This window comes from Geospiza fortis, unplaced genomic scaffold, assembly GCF_000277835.1.
Source record: "Geospiza fortis unplaced genomic scaffold, GeoFor_1.0 scaffold603, whole genome shotgun sequence".
Taxonomy (NCBI): Eukaryota; Metazoa; Chordata; class Aves; order Passeriformes; family Thraupidae; genus Geospiza; species Geospiza fortis.
In genome coordinates, this window is record NW_005054460.1 from 506,079 (window position 1) to 528,576 (window position 22,498).

At 37.3% G+C, this 22,498-nt stretch overlaps 1 protein-coding gene across 5 annotated transcripts in view; it reads left to right on the top strand.

The window, feature by feature from the left end:
* The window catches only part of MLIP (muscular LMNA interacting protein), a 104,034-nt gene that overhangs the window by 80,868 nt on the left and 668 nt on the right, over positions 1-22,498 (top strand). For all 5 annotated transcript variants that reach the window (XM_005427910.2, XM_005427911.2, XM_031062745.1 and 2 more), the window contains 2 exons: positions 13,354-13,407; positions 20,732-20,766. In XM_005427910.2, coding sequence (XP_005427967.1) covers positions 13,354-13,407; positions 20,732-20,758 — 81 coding nt within the window. In that variant the 3' untranslated portion in view covers positions 20,759-20,766. The remainder of the gene's footprint in view (positions 1-13,353; positions 13,408-20,731; positions 20,767-22,498) is intronic.

A 22,498-nucleotide genomic window follows, 5' to 3' on the forward strand; every position in this document is an offset into this window, starting at 1 on the left:
CTGTGTGGGTGACATTCAGTTTGAGACATAATGATGCAGCCAGCTGTAACTGCTGACCTTCAGCTTCACATCCCTCTGTTGAACACACTGGCTGTTCTGCACACCAGAGAGTAGCTTGTTTGTTTTTCATTTCATTGAGAAATGTCGTTATGTGGAAAAGTCAATTTCCTTTAGAATGGAATAATTTTTCGTTTAACAGGTAGATGATCTCATGCAGATAATCCAAAGTAATTAACAGAGAAAAAAGTATCTAAATTAGCAAAGATCATCTGGAAAGGATGTAGTTCAACTCACAGAGATCTTTCATCATCTGTGCTCTGGGCACAGTGTATATAGATTTAGACTCATGTGCCAATAAAATTTATAAACCAAGGAAAAGCCCCGATTTATTTTGGCTTTTTTTTTTTTTTTTCCATGTTAGCATATGCTGCCACCTTTTCTTTTTGGTTTTTTTTCCCCACCCTGAGGGTCTATACAACTGGTATTACTGTTACCTAGTGGATATCCACCCCTCAAACACTTTTTACAGAGAGAGTGTAATGTTTTTCAGGTTCCAATCCAACAGTATTAAGCTTCCCACATTTTTAGATGCCTTTACTGGAGATTGTATTTTTCCCATCATGAGAGATTTTTTTTTCCTCTTAGTACGTTTCAGTAGCGTTCCAGGATTTTTCTAAGTATGTCCCACTTTGTTCAAAAAAGAACCATGAAATACACTGGAATGGGAAATAAATCTGTAACAGTGCTGATATGACAGCTTTATGAAGATTTTGATTTGAAATTAGGGAAACAATTTTTTTTTTTGGAGGAAAGTTAAGCATTTTGCTACATAATTATATGAAATGACTCATAAGGAATGTTAGACAATTCATGTGCTTGCAAATATTTATTAGCAAGAATGTTTACAGACCCCTTTGTCATTTAAAAAATAAATAACTTTGGGCAATGGAAGAAGAACGATAAGGATGAACTAAAGAGATATTAGCTCCATTTGGTGTGAACCTGTGTGACCAGTTTGCAAAGGTTTAGCATTAATAGGGGCAGGCCTGGTGCCTTTGAAGAGGCACGGCAGGAGGCAAGGCTGGTGTGAAGTGGCTGGGCTGCTGCCCAGCTCTGATCCTCTGTTTGCTCATGCTCACTCTTTTGGTGGGCAATGCATTAGCTTCTGCTGGAACTAATCACAGCTCTTGTCACAAATTTTCTGGTTCTTTGGCTCAAAGGCACAGCACAGTGGAGTTGCTGGTCTAGACAGCCAGCCAACTAAGTGAGAATCCAGGATGTATTATGTCAACAGCCTTGACAAAATCTAAGTGCAAGATGTGTGCCAAAACCTGGGTATGCCTCCTTGACTATCCCAATTCTTTTGAAAATCTCTTTTTAAAAGGGATCTATCCTTAGGTGCAAAAAGAACATACATATTGGGTTTTCTTAACCAGAAACACTATTAACTACTGACAACTTAGAGAAGCAAAAAATATTGTGTATGCACCTTCACTGGTTTAACACTTAAATGTCTCAAAAGTCTTGTTGGAGTCTTGCTAAAAACCCTGGAGTGCTCCTGCTCATATACAGATACAGCTCTCTTTTGTACCTTTCAGACACTGTTTTTACATTGGTTTGGTTCCTGTTTTATTAAGTCTCCCAAACATGATGGTTTTATCCTAGCACAGGATGCTTTAGGGATTTTCTTTTCTGTTGCTTGAGCACCAGTTGAGCTGCAGGAGGGAGATGCACTGGACCCCAGTCAAGCAAAGTATAACTGGTTTAATGGGGCATCTACCGCAGGTTTCTGCGTATGCACTTTCATGCCAATGAAAATGTTTAGTGTAGATCAATTGTATTGGCATAAAAGTTCAGCACCTTTCCCAGATCCATCAAGATCTAGGAGACATAAAATGGTGCAAGAAAAGCACTTTGCTTTCTGCCCAGACTTCTTTTTTTTGCACCCATTAATTTGTTTCTGTTTACTTTTCTTTTTCATAGAAGATTGTCTCCTACACCCTCTGTGTCCAACTAAACTGATCCCTCCAGCTAAGTCCCCTTTGTGTCCTCCATCCATCTCCCTCACCAACTGTAAAACCCTGGACTTTCAGCCACTTCTCTTCTATTGTGTGTGATGTTCATTAGAATCCTTATAGCCCTTACTGGTACAACTTTTTGTACAATAAGGTGAGCATCAAGTATAGTGTGATTCAAGATCTGTGTAGGCTGTTGTTCTTTTAATTCTAGGCAGAATTCAGCTCAGTCATTAGGATTCGGTGCTGGCAAGAGCTATGGGAGATGTATCTCACATGAGCCTGTGTGTCCAACTTCCCTGGAGATATTACAGCTTTTCCTTTCCTTGACACAGCTCCTGTTGGGTCTGGCTTTCTCTAGACCAGCTAGGACGGGCTCCCACCACTTTTCAGTCAAACTATTTCTTTTCTAAAGCAGTAGTAATCTATTTCATCCCTCATGCTAAGATTAGTTTTAACATTTCCCCTCACTTAAGTAATGGGGTAATTATTTTTTCCTTGGTGATTGAGCAAAGGGAGACTAATCTGAGGGAAATACAGACTTTTCCAGTGGCTCTGTCTGTCATCCTGACAAGCAGTTTTCTCTTGGTAGTGCAAAGTGAAAGATGTTATTGCTGACATTTTTATCTTCTTTGAAACAGCATTGGAGAAGCTGGACAAAAATCTCTGTAGCCCAAGGTGTGTGGATGACAGGGCTGGCTAATGAGCTTTGTAAGGTGAAAATTGTGTCATGTGCCTAAATTGAAGTATTTTGATAAGCAGCTGACACAAGGTATTTACACTACCTCAAGAGAGCCCCTGCCCTAGAAAAGCATCAGTTCTGTAAGTTCATAAAAGATGCTGTTTGAAACCTCTCAGATGTATCTCTTCTACTTCCTCTTTTTCTAACACAGAATCTGGCTGGAAATGAGCAAACCTTGTTTCCAGGAGAGACTGTCCCAGTCTGAGCTGTACAGTGTATTTTGTTTGGGATGCAAGAGGTTTAAATGTTGGCATTGGGTTCTGTTTCTTTAGGCTGTGTGTCCTGGTTTCCTCTTCAGAGGAAGTACCAGGGTGAAAAATGTGTCACTAGTTTCAGGCATGCTTGACAGAGAGTCAAGACGGCTTTGGAAAAATGTGTAATCTCTGCAGAGGATACATGTTGATCAGCTGTCAGACTCTAAAGAAAAACCTGGAAATGCCTTTCTCTCTCCATACTAGAAGCATGGTTTAGGTTAATAGGCAACATCAATAGTGTTTGATATTGGCCCCTCCATCTCGTGGGATTTACAGAATTTACCATTTTACCCACTTACGAGGATGAACCAGAAATAAAACTAGAACTAAAATCAACCTTCCATTCTGTCTCTGAGACAACCTGAACAAAAGCACCTTTTCCCATCTGAGAGACTGGTTTAAACAGAACAAAAGTTCTGTTTAAATTTTTACTGAACTGGGCTGACATATTTACTTAGGCAGAAAAGATTTTACAATGACATATTTTGGATAAGTTTCCTTTTTCATTGTAGGCATTAACATGAACAAACAAATAGTTCATATGACCAGTAAAACCATTGCTTTATAAGGAAAATGAATATTTACTGTTGCTAATGAAAACAATGCTAAAAACTCATAAATTTGAATAGAAAAATGAATAAGTCAGGGAAAAGGTGTCTGAAGGTAACTAAGATAGTGTAATTTTTTGGTATATCATATCAGCTGTTCTTTGCCAAACAGAACAATCAGATGTCAATACTGGGCTATTTTAATACAAACAGACTTTTTTTTCACCTCGAAAGCAAATATTCATCAGTTAGACTTTTTTTTATGCTTCTGTTTTGGTCTATAATATTAACATTCATTGATAAACAAAGGAAGATTAATTTTTATTTTGTTCTCATAATCAATATTTAACATTGGGTCAGTATATGCTGATAAAAATCCTAACAATATTTGCCTACTATTTCCTGTACCACCCAACTAAAGTCTTAAGGTAATAATGTTTTTAAAAAGAAATTATTAAATTTACTGTCATAAGTACTTGCAGTAGCAGAAAACATAGCACAGCATACACAGGATAAAGTGTTGACATTTCAAACAGTTAGACCCATTCTCTAAACAACATCCCAACAGCATGGGAATTTCTTTCTGTTCTCTACTAAACCTGGACTATTTTCTCTGTTAGTTTCCTGGATTTTCCCCTCTCCACTTGCCATTCTTTAGGATAAGGAATAACATGCAGTGACTCACTTGCTGTCTCTCCAGCCACCCAGTAAACATGTGGTCAGTGTCCACAGGGTCAATCTATGAATGATAAGTTTCTAATTACATGTTGTGTTTTGCTTCACCTTCCACTAGAGGGCAAAACCAGCTGGCATAAATTCTTAAAACCATTCTAAATATGTGAAAAATGCAGTATTGAAAAGGACAGGAGGTCACATTGAATTAAGTTATTCTCCACCTGCACTATTGGTAAAAAATTACCTTAAACCAGTGTTCCCTCAGAAATGGGAAATGGAAGCAACCAAAATGATTACCTATGTCTTATATTAGGGAGACTGGATATGGTGAGGACCTAAAGCCAGGATCATGTCATTTGTTGGCTCAGGGTATAAGATGATATCAGCTGTATTGATCTGAAATGCTTGTTGTGGTATTGTTTAGGCAGGCTTGACTTGGTGCCAGATTGTTTTTTTTAAAGTACCTGAATCTCCATAGGTGATGAAATTACAGAGATCAAGCTGAAAGATAAACCAGGCAGTTTTTGTGGATTATAACTGTTTGAAGTGATGAAATTTATAATCTGTATCCCAAATAATTTCACAATGTGGTTTTAAGATTTGATAGAAGGAGGCAGTGGGAACTAAGGTATTGTGTCTCTCTCCTTGCATCTGTGCATAGGCTACTTCTGAAATAAAAATGTTGTCCACTTCACTGAGCTGATTCTGTTTTTACTTGCCTTCTTATCTCTCTTGTCCTCTCCTTCCCCACTCTGTTGCCCAGCCACCAGGTGCTTCTGCTCTTATTTAAACCCCCCAGACTTTAATAATTACATGATTTAGAAGTTTTATTATTTAAAAAGCTCCTTTTCCTTCTGATTGCAAAAAAACAACTCAAGAAAAAGGAATGACATACACGTATTGCAGTCATGGAGAGCCAGAGGAAATGTGGAGCTCTGTGGTTTACTCCAAAGCATGGTTCTGATGGGAATCCCTCCAGTCTTTAAGGGAGAAGTGTGGAAGAGCACAACCCTGCATCTGGCATACTGTGTCCAATTCTGGTCTCTGCAATTCAAAAAAGATGCAGACAGGCTGGTAAGGGTCCAAAGAAGGGCCACAGATGTGATCAAAGGACTGAGAAGGAGAACCTGCCCTATGAGGAAGGACTGAAGGAGTTAGGTCTTTTCTTCCTGGAGAAGGGAAGGCTCAGGGAGGACCTCTTCACAAGATTCCAGTACTTAAAAAATAGTCAGGGGGAGGACAGAGGCTTTCTCTTCTTATGGAGCCACATGGAGAAGACAAGGTACAATAGGTTCGACTAGCAGTAGGAGACAAAATGAATCTTGTTATACAAAAGATTTTTTTTTGTGAGAGGGACCAATCACTGGAACAACCTCTGTAGGGATGTTTAGAATCCCCACCACAGGTGGTTTTCAAGACGTGTTTGGACAGGGTGCTAGGTAACCTCACCTAGGCTCTGTTTCCCTCAAAAGGCAGGGCCCTTCCAATCTGTGCTATTCTAAGATTCTGTGTTTTATAGGAGGCACAGTAGATGTAAATACCTCTCAGGGCGGAGACCACTAGCTTTTAGAAAATTAGCTATTTTTTGAAGGAGAAAGGAATGACCTGCTCAAGCAAAGAGGCAAGAAATGAATGAGTGTAGCTCCCTCAGTCTCTAAGTCTCCAGTGCCTTTCAAACGTCTCTTTCTGGCAACAAGGGCTGAATACACGATTTATGAACACTCCTGTGAAAATCTCCCCGTTTGTTAAATATTTAGCAGCATAGCCTTTGAAAATGGATTGGAGGGAACTGCCTTTTTGCAAGCAGTGAGAGGAAATGTTAAAAAATTACCATTTCTGTCCGGTCAGGCATTACTTATAACAGTAGCAGAGGACAAGTTCTCTTTTAATGTCCAACTTTGTGCTCAAGCCAATTTAATTTTTTTTCTTTAGTGGTCTAAATGTAATTTTCTTGAAACCACTAAATGTGGTCATGCCAAAAGTGTCAACTTTTCATAATCACTTGCAGGTCTCCAGGCTCATAGGTAAGCAGAATATTTAAAGGGAGCCTTTATTATTTTTTAAATGAAATCTGTGGTGTTTACTTCATCATCCAATCTCCTACTCATTGGAGTTTGCATTTGATTAATAGTAGCATAGTGGGAGGTGACATTCTGTGAATACAGCAGCCTTTCAAGGTTGCCATGGAAAAGCACTTTTCTCCCAGGCATCATCCAACAGCTTTTATTTTCTAGAAGACAGTTTTTTTCTCTCTTTTGAACTTTGGTATTTAAATGTTGCACTTGTGTAGGTGTATTGTGGTTGATCAATATATTATCTGTGACCCAGAAAAATTGCTTTGGTGTAAAAAAAGATATCAGAGGTAAACAAGTCAGTTCCTTAGTGCTGAGCTACAAATTGGACCTCCTTGTTGGGAAAATAATAATGATTAATATTGCTGTGTCTTCTTTGTATATTATTTTATAGCATTCTTTGGCTTAATGATTTATTTTAATTATATCATATTTAGATGATATTTCTATCACTTTTGACTTGGTTTGACAATGCCTTCAGAAAATGTGTCTACAGTCCCTGCTCAGCTCATCTTTAAAGAAAGATGTTGCTCTTAAAACACTTTTTGGAAAGATCATAACATTCTAAACATAATCAATTGCTTTCTTTCAAAAGCCATTGAATTAGCAACAGAACTTGAAGGTATCTTAGGCTCAACAGAAGACCCAGGAACAGGCCCTTAAATGGAGGTGTCCCAAGTCTGGCACGGCCTGGAATGACCTCAGCTACCCATTTCTCCGGAGACAGCTCTTCCAATGAAAGAGAAAGGAATTGATTATGGTGTCATCACTTTTGGCCTGGGCAGTTTGCCAAGTTTGAGAGCCTTTCTGTCCTATGTCCAGTAGGAGAAGATGCTGAGGGTAGCACCCTGGCATTTCTTTGGTGTGCTTCTGCTAATTTAGAAAACATGCACACAACACAATGGGATCAAGACCCAGCAGCCACTTTGTATGCTTAGAAACCAAAACATGCTTCCCAGTGAACACACCCAGGAGTGTACAAGTTTCCTCATGAAACATAATTACAGCCACTTCTATTTCTTTCTGCCTTTTCCTTTATACTGGCTGTCTCTGCTAGGACAGATTAAACCAGTCTTAAGCACCAAATAGCGCTTTAAGATGTTTTATCTTCATTCTTAGAAGTCTCTACATAATAAAAATTTGAGTGAGTTCATCCTTATATCTGACTTTCTAGGGTGATGGCATCTAGTCTTCTGCGTAGTGGATTTCAGACAGACATTTTTTATACAATAAACATTCCCAAATATAATAGAAATTCTGACCCTAGCTAACAACTCGCTTCTGAGCACAGAAGCAATCCAGAGATAAAGGCTCTTATTAACAACATTAGCAGAAATATGTAATTGAGTGAAGAATACCAAATCTGATTTGGTATGTATGAAACCTGTATGAGAAACAAAACTCATACTTGTGCACTTTCAATTGAAGATAGTGAACAAGCAAGACCTAAAGGAAAAAGAAAATCATAATTAATGGAAAAGCACCCAAAGCTATATCCCAAAGCACCCAGAGCTATATAGACATTTTAATTGAAGTATTTCTATAATGTGTACTCTGAAATACAGTCTTAATTCACTCCAATTTCAGTTATGTTAGATAAAAGCATAAAATATAACTAGTTCTAGTAAAATGCCAAGGATGTACTCAGATCTTGAACTCAAGAAGTCAGTATTTACTGATTTACAGAGATGTTGTGAACTAGATTTTTCTTTTTCTTAGTTAAAAATATATAGAATTAGTTATAGTTATACTATTGGCAGAATATGATCTTAATGCAAATTTTTATATAATAGGTGACAATTACAGGTGTTCACTCTTGAAGATTCATTAAAAGTTTCTGGTTTGAACTTAAAGTAGCTAAGGTAAAAGATCTCTTGCATCAGAAGCTTGCTCAGAAAACAGGGATTTTTCAGTTTAACAGCTAATCTGCTAATAAAATATGTCGGGGAAATTCAGCTCTGAAAATTAAATCCAATTCGTTTCACAGTGTCCCCTGGAAAGTGGTTAAAGTTCTTTGGATGTTTTCATTCAACTAGAAATGAGCCCCTTCCTTGGGCAGGAAGCAACTAAACAATGACTATTTCGATGAGTCCATAAATAGTTCACGGTCAATATGCTGAGGGAAATTTCAAACCCTTGGGTTGTTGGAAATTCTGACATTTTCTTTCCAATACAGATTAAATTTTGAAAATATTTGAATACTCCAGAAACCAATATGCATCCTTTGGGTTACCTGAACTAACTCAACGCAGATAGCCCTGACACATTTGATTAGAAGAGGCTTGTCTCTGCTGCCTTACCCTATGGATGTGTGGGTTGTGGTTCTCATGCCTCAAGTCTTCATCATGGGTCTGGAATCCTTGCTGGCCACCAGCTCCCATAATCACCAATAGTGAAATCAGCCCTGCAAGGAACTGCAGCGCTTCATTAGCCCCCAGCAGAAAATAGAGGCTCTTAACATGATTGCCACAAAGTGGATAGTGAAATGCATCTTAGTATTTTATGCAAGTGATTCAAAATGAAACATCCAAGACAGAAAACACAATATTGTAGTTGCAGTTAGGTTTTCTTGCAATTGAACGCTTCATTTTAATTTTCTAAATTACAAAATATTTTGCAGAAAGCTTAATTTTTTTGTTGTTGCTAGTATTTTTCATTGAAAAATAATTTTGGCAGAAAATCTTCAGTCAAATCCATCGTGGACTGGCCCTGCATGTGAAGTTAAACTCAATCTGGGAAAAAGCAACCCAAGGAAAATTAGTGCACTGCTAGGCTTGCATGCATCTCCCTCCTATTCCACTTATAGATAAGGAATCCTTACTGCAAAGCCCTGTAACTCTTCCAGCCTCTGGTATTCTCTGGTGTTAGGCTGCCCAGAGAAGCTGCGGATGCTCCATCCCTGGAAGTGTTCAAGGCCAGGCTGGATGGGGATTTGAGCAACCTGGTCTAGTAGAAGGTGTTTTGCCCAAGGCAAAGGGGTTGGAACTAGGTCATTTTTAAGGTCCCTTCCAAACCAAACCTTTCTATGGTTTCATGATCCACTCTATTTAGATTCAAATCTCTCAGTCTCACTGCACTCTGGTGACCTCTGGGCCTGTGTCTGGTAAGAAACTATCAGGAAACTGTGCCTGTGTGAGAGTTGTTTCTTTTTTGCAGGTACTTTCAGTACCTGGAAAGAGTTTTGAAATCTTCAAAATAAAAGCACAGGGCTACAATCATGTGTAATAAGGATTTGCAAGTCTGTCAGGATGGTTTACTGCATAAGTCTGAAGGCACATTGTAAATCTGTATTGTGATCGCTATTTCTACTTTACTTTTCCTTTTCATAGAGGTACAAGATACAAAAGAATTTGGTGCTTAAGGACTCAATCTTTGAAATAGAATTTATACTGTGTCATTTCAAAGAGACTAGATTCATTTTAATCATAAATTGACCCTTTACATTATATTATTTTCTTTCCCCTTAGTTGGAAGTATTCCTTTCTGTGCGTCTGTGGGTGGTTTACCATTTATTGGTACTGAGTATTTCATGTTCATTGTCACTCAGATAAAGCAGAGAGACATAAAACTGTTTTATGAAAAATACTTGCTTGTTGTATGTGTTTAAGTTAATGTTTTTAGTCTTTGAGAAATCAGCCATTTTTCCTATTGTGAAGGAATGTATCTATGTTCAATAAAGGACTAGAGCACCTAATTTATTTTCAAAGGGGATTAAAGACTCGACAGAGTAGTGTAAATGTTAATGTTCTCTGGTTACTATAGTTGAAATAGTCTTACTTCCTATGTATGTTATCTCTCAGCAGTTCCAGTTTTAAGCTGGTGCCTCAATTAGCAAATGTTGCAGACCCTCCAGAGAGCGACTTGGATTTATAAAAAACATCTTACACTGAGAACAATTCAGAAAGCTTTATATTAGTTCAGAGGCAGCTGTGATTCATAGCACAATAAAGATCAACTGACCTTTTAAAGGCAAATATGTCTTGCTGATTACAGAACTAAATGAGCAAAGGTCTAATGAAGATATTGTATAACCACCTCTTTCTAAGCCTTGTCTTAGTCTGTAAGAGGTTATTTTGGGCAGGTATATAACTTATCTTTGAAATTACATGCTGCAAGTACTTATAACTTGTAAAGATACTTTACTCTCCTCAGTGCAATTTTGCAGTCACAAATGCAGATTTGTCTAGTTTGCTCTTTCACTATTCTTAGAAATAATAAAGAAAAAAATGCCACATTAAGAGAAGTCGGAGTAACATCTGGAAAAGTTAAAAATTGTTGATTAACCTTGTAGGAGTAATGCAGAATTTTGTAACTGTCACAGGAAAGAAGAGTGGTAATTATAAAAGCAATATTCATCTCCCACCATCAACAGACACAATATTTTCACATTTGCATAGGAGACAGGGCTTCTTGCCAGCTGCTTTGACCTGAAGATAAAAGAATGCCAATGACAGAGTTTGATGAGGTCTCACTGATACTACACACCCATAAAAAGTACAAAGTCCTACTTGCATTCACATCTCAGATCTGGTGGACACAAGCACATTCCTGTATGACTCTGAGGGGTGATAGGGACACAATGTCAAGTAAGAAAAGGCTAATCCAGCCTCATTCTTTCTACTTCATATTCTGAAGTAGTACTTTGAAGTTCGCTGTGTCATGTGCAGTCAAGAACACAAAAAAATCATATTTTTAAGGAAAAATCAGTAAGAACAAGATTCTGTAGCTTTTTGGTTAAACTCAGGACAGGTATGGGACATTTTCTAAAGCAAGGCAGACACATTTTGGTTTACACTGACACTTGATGGAAATAACACATGTAATCAGCCTCTGGGTCTTTGGGCTGATGTCAGCCAGGCCAAGGCGTTTGTTTCCTTTGCAGCTGGCAGAGGCAGAACTGTATGATTTCAGGCAAGATCTGAACACCTTCCTTTCAGGGACCTGAATACTAAGTTTTATTTCAGCAGAAAAAGGGTGTAGCCCTTGGCTTATGTGTTCTATATTCACTAAAGTACTACTTAAATTTCTTTATAAATGAGCTATATGTTGCCTCCTTAAGACTAGACCCACCTGGCTAGTAGAATGCATAGACTCTTCTATGGTAACTTCAAGGGGTTTTGGTCAGAGAAGCCTTGTGGAAACAGAGAGGACTCAATATTGTTTACTAACTATTTTTCTTCATTATTATTTGGTGAATTCCTTGCCTTCTTTTAATTAAATATCTCCAAACCAATTTTAAGAGTACCTCTCCATAAAATAGAAATAATTTTCCTCCCTATGGAGACTGTCACACAGTTTGGCTCTTTAGTTTGAAAAGAGGATGCTATCAAAATAAGAGAAGAAATCTATTTCTTGGACAAAAAAAGGTAATTACTTTTGTCAGGTCTAAGGATGGACTTGAGACCTCATATTCAAGAAAAAAGGTAAGGCAGAATCATGACTCAGAGGGTCATTTCAGGTTAAGAGAGCAGGCAGTGAGTATCAGCAAGAAAGTCCAGGATGAGATAACACAATAGAAGTGCGTTTTTCATTGATTTTCTCTCTGTGCAATTTGTGGTGTCCCTTTCTCAGGTCACTGCCTGACTAGGGAGCTTTTCTTTCTTGTGAGCAGTGGAGAATTCTTCTCAGAGGGCTCAGCTGTACATCAGAAAGTGAACAGAATATGAAAAATACTTTCCTTCTTCTCTTTGTGGTTGACCCTTCTTACTTTGTGTGGGATATAGATGTCCCATATTCTGATGAGGCAATGAGTATCTCTAGGGTTTCTTCCAATGGGATGCACTTGCCAAGATGCCACAGGTGTTGCTAGAACTTTGTACCTGTGTGTCATCAAGGATTGCCTAGGCCTGGTAATCATGGGATGCTGGGTTTGGAAGCAGAACATCTGTTCCACGCAGACCATCAAACACCTCCTGTGTGTGCAGCAGCAGGAGGTGCTGTAAGGTCTGGGGGAAGCCTTGGCCTAATTGGCATTGGGAGCCACAGGAGTGTCAGAGGGAGGGATGTTGCCACTGAGAGGATCTAGGCACCTTACCCCTTCCTTATCCTTCTTTTGCCTAAATTTACTCATTTATAAAAATCTATTGAATAAATAAACTTGTTGCCTAAAGTTGTTCCCTTCTCTTTTCATTTTTGGGAATAGCAATCACAAAAAAAGAAGTTAAACGATTCAAAGCTTATGTTGTCACTAAAGTAGATTCCTTCTTCTCTGGGAAGAAATCAGGGCAAATTTACAAAGGAAGAGAGAAATATATAACACATTCATAAAGCAATTGCAGAAAATTAGAGTATATTCCACTTCAGTATATTTCTTTGCGTACACGGCCAGTTTAGGAGATCAGTTTTGCTTCTCAAAAAGCACAGTGTAAAAATCAATTTTCTTAGAAGAGCAAAATTTGTAAGCAACATATAATTCACTGATTTACTATTTGATCTAAATGCCAAAATAAATTAATGCCTTTGATACGCTGAAAATAGCAGGCTTCTTCCAGTCTTTTAGAGAGTACTCAAGCACCCACATCTCAAAACTTTCAGCAGCCTTTTCTTTAAACATGATGTCTCTGTGTCACGCTATAAGAAAATGTCACAAGCTTGTGATCTTAACACTGCCTTTATAAACTCGAGCTGATTTACCTGCATTCTAATTAAATTCTCATTGATATTAGTATGGTTCTAGTTTTAAATAACTTTAAGTGCATTATCTCATACTAAATGTATCATAAAGTAGACACTTTTGGTGTGATTTTTACTTGAGATGCTTCTTTGAAATTCAAAAGGGATTTATGCCTTCCCCACACTTTTAATTTTGGGAATATAATATAAGAGAAAAGAGGCCATACCTTGAAATAAATTTTAATACAGACAAGGAGTAGTGAGAGTCTGCTGAGCACAGATCTCAATGCCTTGCTATCCTTAGTGTGTCTGAGGGTATTTGCTTTAATTTTAAATTTTAGTGATATTTTATATAGAAATTGAACTGATAATGGATTTCTTTTTCCTGTGTTTAACCTCATGCTCTCTCCAACCTGTGACATCTTGGCTCGGCAGCCCAGTCTTTCCATGGTGCCTATTCCAGAAAATGAGATGCTCATCTCCAAGGAGGTAATCAGTTGACATTTAATGTGTTTAAGCATTTGCATGCTACCTTTATCTTCTATTTGCATAGCCCATATAAGGTTGATCAGTAAAAATGTGCTGAGCTTCCAAACCTGCTTTTTTTTCCTGTGCAAAGACTACATAGACATTCATTGTTCTTAATGATCAATGAAGAAAAAAACCCAGAGCTGTTTTGCCAACTGTTGCTTATGTGAATTTGAAATAACAGTAACATTTATGCTTCAGGTTCCTGATATGTGCTGTTGGGATGTTAGCAAGTGGGAATGGTTAAATTAAGCTGTTTGTTAAATTATGCAGCCATATTTAAATAACACGTTCCACAATTTTCAGTCACTAATATAGCTTCTGTTTTAAATACCAGGTACTACAGCTACCAGAAGCACTTAGGATAGTTATTAAGAATTTCATAAAAGACAGTCAAGAAAACATGAAATCCAATTCAAGTTTGCCCAGTATCAAAATTTAGTGCCAGTTTTTTTTTTCTTGAAGTCTAAATTCAGTTGCCAATTCCCTACTACATTTATGTGTCTAAACTGTAGGACCATAGTGGTTACCACTGTAGACAACTCATTCAGTGACAGAAGATGCAATCTATTAGCCATTATCAATTTTCTCTTGAGACAAAGAATATAGAAGATAAAAAACGGTTCAGCTGGCACTGGCAAGTCCCTTTTTCCAACACAAGCATGAAGATGAATGATAGCCTCAATGTTGGAATAGACATATGTAATTCAATTAACTATCACACTCTTTAGCTTTGGACTGTAATAGGACACCACTCATTATGGGACATCTTCAATACTATTTTAGAAATTCACCTATGAAAGCATAATTTAGTACCAATAATAGCAGTATGAGAATGTTTATGACACAAGAATCAATTTTTTACTACCAAGACCTCTTTTACCAGGTGCATTCTCACAATTATTTCACTAGTTTTTTAATGAATGTAAAAATACAGATAAGAATGATAATTACAAATTAGTAAGCAGTTTTAATTTATTATTTTAAAATTAGATTCTAGTTTGTCTGAAAGCAGCCACATGATAATTTAAATATACGAAATGGATGTTTGCCAGTCATTTCTACCAAACGAGTAAATTCCTTTTATTTTTGAAAAATACTGTGGGAGTTTTGGGGTCAAGCTCTTCACATTTTGGAAGTAGAGGATTTGCCTGAATTCTGAGTTTGTTGACAACATATCAATATATCCTCACAGTTTATCTCAGTTTCCACTGGAAAAAAAAATAAGAGGGAAAAAAGATAAAAATGAAAAGAGGTTGATATCTTAGTGGTTGGGTGGATGAACAGACTGCAGTTCTGCACCAGGAGAACATAGGCATGACTGTAGCCTCTTATTCTCTTGTGCATCCCTGGCCTCTCTGCACAGGGTGTCAGGGACTTGGAGCTGTTTCATATCTCTTTTTGTTTGAATCTCCATCACAGCCCCCCAAATCTCCTCCTTTGTTCCTTGCCTTTGACATTTCTGCTTGTTTTTACACCATCAATCCCCTTTCCTCTGCCTCCCAGGAGCCACTTCTTGATTCTCTCAAAAGCAGGTGTTACAGTGTCTGCTATTCAAAGAAAAATCCAAAATGCCCTCACAAGGTGAAGTTAGACCAAGAATCCCCTTCAGATCTTCTCAGTTAGGTTGTTTTTTTTCCAGCTCAGCTGTAAAGTTTTGGAAATATTATTGAAGTAATGGTATATCATTAGAAGGCAGTGAGAAGGACTAAATAGTTCTGAGGGTAAATTTGGTTTTGAGATTAAGCAGATTTGCAGTACACCAGGAACTCTAAAATGGGTATATATACACGTACATGTATAAATGTGTCTGTGTGTGTGTATGTATTTGCAGCCTCTGATGATGCAGATGATTTTCCTGTATTTGAAAACAGAGGGAAGCAAACAGCTAGATCCTTGTGTCTCATCCTTCTACCTTACAATTTGCACATTGAGGAAGAATTTTGCAAACCTAATGGAAAGACTGATACTTTCAAAGAGAATTCTCTAAGAGACAAGACGCATAATTTAACTATTAAGATTATTAAGATCATTATTAAGATCAATTCAGAAAGTGAAGGATCTTGTACTGACAGTAAACAGACACGAAAAAAGTGCAAAATTCCTTTGGTTAGAGGCCAGCTTGGTCTGTTCCAAGGCAGGTAAAATATATTAAAACTGTCTTCTAAAAGTTCCCTTATATTTTAAACAAGCAGTTTGAACAGAATTTCTATCTACATTTTTTAAAAAAGCTTAAATGTAGTAAAACAATGGGAGAATTTGTACCATGATCTGTAGAACAACTATATCTTATGAAACTGTGGTTGTATTTATAAGGACCAAAGCGGATTGATGGGAAAGAAGATTTATAAGTGCTGTTATCAGTACACTTTGTATTTCCTTTGATTAACGTCTTATTGGATGACTTATAATAATGCTAGCTAGAGGCAAATAATTAGATTTAAAGTTGAAAAAAAAGTGTCAGATATCATTTTGTACAGCTGAGCAAGCTGACTGCTGGTTCCCTGGGGCCTGTCACTAATGAGTATTTTGCCACTATGACTATGCAAAGTGGACTCCAGTCCATGTAGAAATATCAGGAAGAATTGTGTCAGGCTCACCACAAGCTGCTTGGGAAGTAACATCAAGAGATGACATATTTGCTGTTTTCTATATCACAAATCAAAGAAGGCATTTTTCATAGAACTGTTCAACTCACTTGTAAAAAGCAAATGATCCAGTATTTTCCCAAATTTTTAATCCCATTTTTATGAGGAGGAGGAGGTGACCAGGCCACATCATTCTGGCCGCGTGAAGGCTGAGCAATCTCTTTGTCTCTTTAATGGGTGTCAGAGAAGACACAAATGCATCTAGAGATGACCCCCATTTTTCATTCTCAGTCAAGAAGAACTGAACAAAGGCATCTGTTTCCCTTGAGATCTATTGCTAGAAACTGAAGTATTCAGCATTGATACCCAGAAGGAGATCAACATTTATGCAGTCTTGGAGACAGACAGGACAGCAACACAGAATTAGGTGCAGCTCAAGTTATTTGGGACAGCTTTCTTAGCTGACCTGAGGGTAGTGGCTTCTTGGAGATAAGTTGTTGTCAAGCTGTCTCTGAAAAACGAACATATTTTCACCATTTTCTGTTTTATGTGGTTGGGTTTTCAGGATTGTATGTTATAATGTTTTCCCTTTCTAGTGCATTAAAAAAAGCAAGGAAGATCTTGGTTGATGATTTTTAAAATCACAACATCTTTCAGGTGCCTGTGTTGTTTCTTTTTATTTGGGAACCTATCTTGACTCTAAGAACAGTTTATACTGAATTCCCACCTTATGAGTTTCATAACCCACAAATCCTCATCCTAATTTAATATGTCTTCTTTTTTTATCAGTGAATTCTGTTTGGATGATGAACTGATTAGAAAAAAAATCTGCCAAGTCATAAGTCCAATATTACTCTTACTGCTATCATAGATAATTCTCCTATATTATCTAAATTATTATCTACTCTCTTTATCTAGAATTATATATAGGCTCAGACTTAACTTTTCCTGCAATGTTCCTCTCTCAGAACGAGAAAGTAAGTGTGATTTGTGCAGTTCCAAAAGAACCCAAATGGATGGACAGATGCTCTGTGAAATGTAAACACCTCTAGGAAGGAGTGAGAGAGGAAATGAGGGAAATGTGCTGCTAGTTTCTCCTTAGTAATTTGTATTGTTTTCCTCAAAGCAAAGTATTCACTGGAAATAAACAAACAAACAAAGTGGAGGTACCTTTGTATTCAGAAGAACAGCATTAGTGTAATTTTAGCATCATTCTGTCATGGCATGTAGCAAGTAAGACCTGTGACTCCCCTGTGAAAGTAAGAAAATAATTAAGTGATATTCTCCTCCTTGTGAAATCCTCCTCTACTACCAGTGCATTTTAAATGGAGGAGGTCTGAAGGATACTCTTTGAAACATAACCAAGCAATATGCCAATAATTTCTGATACCTACTGTCTTCCTTTCAAGTAAAGCTAGTGTTTGCCCAGGCTAGGATGTGTGAATGGTGTTATAATCAGTCTCAGAATTTTACTGAGTCAGAACCTTTAGAGAGAACATTGGGCATATATACCTGTGTAATCTGAAAAAAAACATTGTGTGTAGGGGCTAAAAATATGTCCTCATTACCCTTATTCATCTATGATTTACAAAATCCCAAGTCTACAATTACAATTACTAATAAATGAATAATTATAGTTACCAATACAATTACTCCAGGTCCATGTAATCTTTTGCTGAAGTTGAGTAATTACTCAGTTTTATCTGTTTGTTTTGTTCACGAAAGATCTGCAATAGTTACTTGAGAAATCAATAGCATTTCTAAAGTCAACATCTATAAAAAGACCCCATGAGAGAAAGTTGATTCTATTGACTTCAGTGGTGACAGGATTTTACCAGCTGTCTTCTGTGCAAAGTAACAAAAGCTCTTGAAATTTGAAATTCTATGAAAATGTCAATATGGTCCAAAGTTTTGTTTTACATTGCTCTTGGTCTTTATTTACTGAAGGAGTGTTCCTGCTCAGAACGTCAACAATAGTATTAATCATTGATAGAGTCTACCTATAAGAGGAAAATGTAGCCATTTTATGAAAGTGTCATTGTACTACAGAATTTATGTAAAGGATTTTACTGTAAACAAAAGCTCCAACCTAAATGACATTATCATGGCAAAGTGATGTTCTTCCAGTTAAACACCCTCCTCATTGGACCCTGAATTATTCTGTAATGATTCAGGCCTTGCATACTGCTCAATACCTTTTCAACTTGTAAAAAAGATTCCAGCTTGTCAAAGCAAGGACCTAACAGAAGCAGAGGGAGCTCCACTGGCAACACTCCCACTCAAAGGTCAACTTTATGCAAGCACCTACTTTTTCCATTTGGCAGATGAGATAGATCTTTCCAGACGTGTTGGGGACAAAGACAGAGTTGCTCCTTGTGCCTTCCCAGGAGACAGAAGCATGGGCTCTTCATGTGTCACATCACAGATGTGCTATTCACTTTTTGCTTTCCATCTTGCACAGAACATTGCTGCCCCTTCCTCTCTGGAGTAGGGGGTCTCACTGCCCTTGGTTTATTTTGACCAAGCCGAGGAGTGCAACCCTAAGCTCTCTCCATAGACTTATAGCAGTTCATTTAGCTGAAAATTTAATGACCCTGAAAATGAATATTAAATGTATGAATAACTACTGTTTTTTCTGAAGGAATAGGATTTTCAGGTGTTAGTGGTGTCAAATTCTTTAACCTCTAAATTGGGTGGGCCACTGAAACAGTAAACTTGCCTTCTGATATTTACAAATAGAAAGGCAGGTCCAAACAATGCACACTTCTAAAATCTCAAATAAAAACTAAATATCAGCAGAAAACCTTTCTAGTTACTTTATACTTGAACAGTGTTTTAATTTTTTTCTTGAATATTTTGTATGTTCAACAGGAAATTTATATTGCAACAGGTATTTGGGCAATACTTTAGTCAGCTTCAACTATATCTTCTTGTTTTAAATAAAAACTTGCAGTTATAGCCTACTGACTTGAAAGGGCATATTAGATCACCATGCTGTAACAAAGAGAAAATATTATATGCATTTATAGAATTTTATTTGTGTGGCGATTGCATAAAAATAATTACTGTAAATATATTAGCTTTATAAGTTTACATTTAAAAGTCTGAAAGAGTAGTAATATAAGAATTATAGAGAAAGTTTGAAATATCAGTATGTGATTCAAACTGCAATTGGAATCTAATTCCACCTGGCATTAAGAAACAGCTGGTCCCCTTCAAAGAATGGCAGGAGTTCTGAGAAACAGTTTTAGAGGACAAGAACTTGCCTTGAATAGTTAGACAGAACATAATTGTGGGCTGAAGAAGTTTTTTTAAAATTATTAAATACTTAGGTAATGCATTAGAATCATTAGAATCATAGAATCAGATTTAAATTAGCTATAGTGTTTGACCATTCTTATGATATGAAATATGTTTCTTTATGGCGAATTAAAATTTCCCCACTTGCTGCCTTGTTTTCTTTCACCATGCAAACCTGGGCTGTCATTAAACCTTTCTTAAATGGCTGGAAAAGGAATATAAATGCCCCATAGTCCACTCTTTAGGTTAAACAATGCTAGCTGTAGCCACCCCTCATCTGTCACATATCTTTCTCAGAAATCAACAAACACTTGTAACCATCTGGATAGCTGTCCATTGGTTTCCTCTGCTTGCTTGACAAAGCAAAATCTATTTTTATTGTGAGGGCTCGATAATGGAAATTACATTCCAGATGCAGCCTTGCTTATGCCCAGCAGAGGGGAATAACTTCCTTCAACCTGCTGGCTGTGCTCTAGTTAATGCAACTGTATATGGGGTTATCCTTCATCACAACAAGGCTGGACTGATGCACATTCTGTGTGGTGTCAGACCTCATATCCCTCTCGGCAGAGCTGCTTCCCAGTCTGTCAGTCAGTCAGTCAGTCAGTCAGTCAGTCAGTCAGTCAGTCACTGTCCTGTGCCATTGCGTGGGTTATTCACTTCCTCCATCCCTCCTTGTCTCCTGCCCCATGCAGGATTTTGTATTTCCCTTTGTTCATGGATTTTCTGCCAGCCCGTTCCTCCAGTTTGGCAGTCCCCCCAGAATGAAAGTCATACCCTTGGCATATCAGTCTCTCTATCCTCCAAATTAGTAACATCCACAGACTTCCAAGACATGTAGGTTCTTCAGATCTCTGATGGAGATGTCACCCTAGCATCCCCTGAAATATTCCCTGGAGCAGACATTTTGAGCTGTTGAATTCTACCTTTGTAGACCAGTGTCCCAGATAGGGACAGGCTGCATTGGTTCACCCCCAAGAGTCTATCCCACTCTTTGGTTTGGGTGCTGGCAAATCCATGCTAAGGCAGAGGCAACCAACCTGTGTCATGTGAAGGCAAGGGTGGCCACATGGTCTGTCCTCCAAGCAGGAAGTTCAAAAAAGAAGTGGAAGGTGGAAAACCAATGTGAAACTGGTGTGTGATTAGTCAAGGTGATGCTTGTCTCCTGAAATTTCTGTGGGCAGAAGAATTCCTCAAGGATGTCAATGCATGAAAAATAATTCCTGGTTCAATAAGCAGAGCTGTAAATTAAGAGTGCATCAAACCAGTGATTAAAAAAAACAGAGAAGTGCTGTGTGGAGTTTTCCACCAGTTTTTACAACTGCTCCTGCATAACATTTGCAGTTTTTATTTTCCTCTTCACTTTGTTTTTGCTTTTTATTTTCATTTTTCTATAGGTTTCCAATGAAAGAGGTTCTGTTTAGATATGATGGTGAGTATTACTATTTTTTAAAAATATGATTACAGTCAAAATTAGAATATGTATCTACTTTGGTGTCACTTTATCAAATTTTTATTCTTTTATTTGAAAAGATAATAGGATCCTTTAGGTACATGATTCAGTGTCTGGACAATAAGATGGCTACGTTTGGTGAATGATTTTCTATGAATTATTACCAATGCAGAAAAATTCAAATTCTTAGCATGACAGAATAAAGTCACAGTAGAATTAATTGTAAGTGAGATTCAATCAAATTGTTGTAAGGAATTGAACTAGGAATTGGAACTAGATTATGAAAGGATGTCAGGGAAATAAGATAAATTTTTTATATTTGAGCACATGACCACATACTGCCATTAAATGAATAGTTTGCTAGAGTTAAACAATGCCACATTGCAAATAATGTGCTACGCTTGAGAGCTGACTTAATGTAGTACTTAGCAAGAGAGATCAGCAAATAGGTGATACTGAAAAGTTCAGTGCCTTTTTTTCCTCTTTCTGTGTTTCAGTCTTCACAAAAAAAAAAGATATTAATTATGAATAAAAGTTTATTTCAATTATTGTTAAGAATTTGTGAGTAGGATCATGGAGAGAAATGGAAAATGACACCTGAAGGAGTACTGAGGTAAATTGGAGTATTTACAATGGAACAGCCTAATGAAATTTACCCTTAAAATACTTAACCTAAGCAATTTCTCTAACACTAGTGATTAGCAGGATGAGTAAGTTCCCAGAAAACTGGAGAAAGGTAAACACAATGTTCTATCTAAGCAAAAGAGGAAAGGAAAATCTGAGGAATCACAGAAAATTCAGTCCTAATAGCATTACCAAGACACTGGAAAAAAGTATTAAACAACACGTTTATGGGCATCTAGAGAATGGTAAGATAAGATTATTTGCACAGGGACACGTCAGAAACAAATCCTATCAAGTTGATCTCATTTCCTTCTGTGACAGCAAGGCAGATACAAGGATGTGTTTTATACAGTGTATCTTCAATGTAGTCTCACATGACATCCCTAAGCAAGCAAAGTAAATTAAATTCACATAAGGTAGACTGGTACTTGATTGGAAAGCAGGACTCTGAGAAGGGTTATTTGCTGCCTGAGAGGGAGAACATCTCCGTGACTTCCAGAATGCTGTCTTCTAGTGCTAGCACTATGAAGCTTTGCTATTAATTACTTTCTCAATGACATGGACAATAGGCTTACCCAATTTACAGATAATGCCCACTTGGGAGGATTTGCAAGCAGCATGGAAGCCAGGATTTTAATTCAGAAAAAATCGCTTACATTAAAAGAATGGCTTGAAATAAATATGATACAATTAATTGAAGAAAAATACAAAGAAATATTATGGGTACAGACAGAAAAAGAATAACAATAATACTGCAGGTGAGAACCTGAGGATTATAGGGGAGGAAAAACTGAGTCTGAGTAGAAGAGGTGATGCTTTCAGGGACATGTTGAAAGGAATGCTTATAATATGATGAAGATAATTACTATTTTTTTCACTATTAGTGCAAAATCAGTGGCATAGGATGTGGGAAACAAATGGGAGATTTAGAAAAGATGTAAAGGCTTCAGTGTCTTCATACAGAAGATAAGGACATAAGGACAGAGTAGAGGCACAGCAGTTTCTCTCTTCATAATGGACTATTATAAAGGGATATGAGTCACTTTTTCATCTTTCCTATGAGTAGAGAAAAAGAGATGAGACTAAA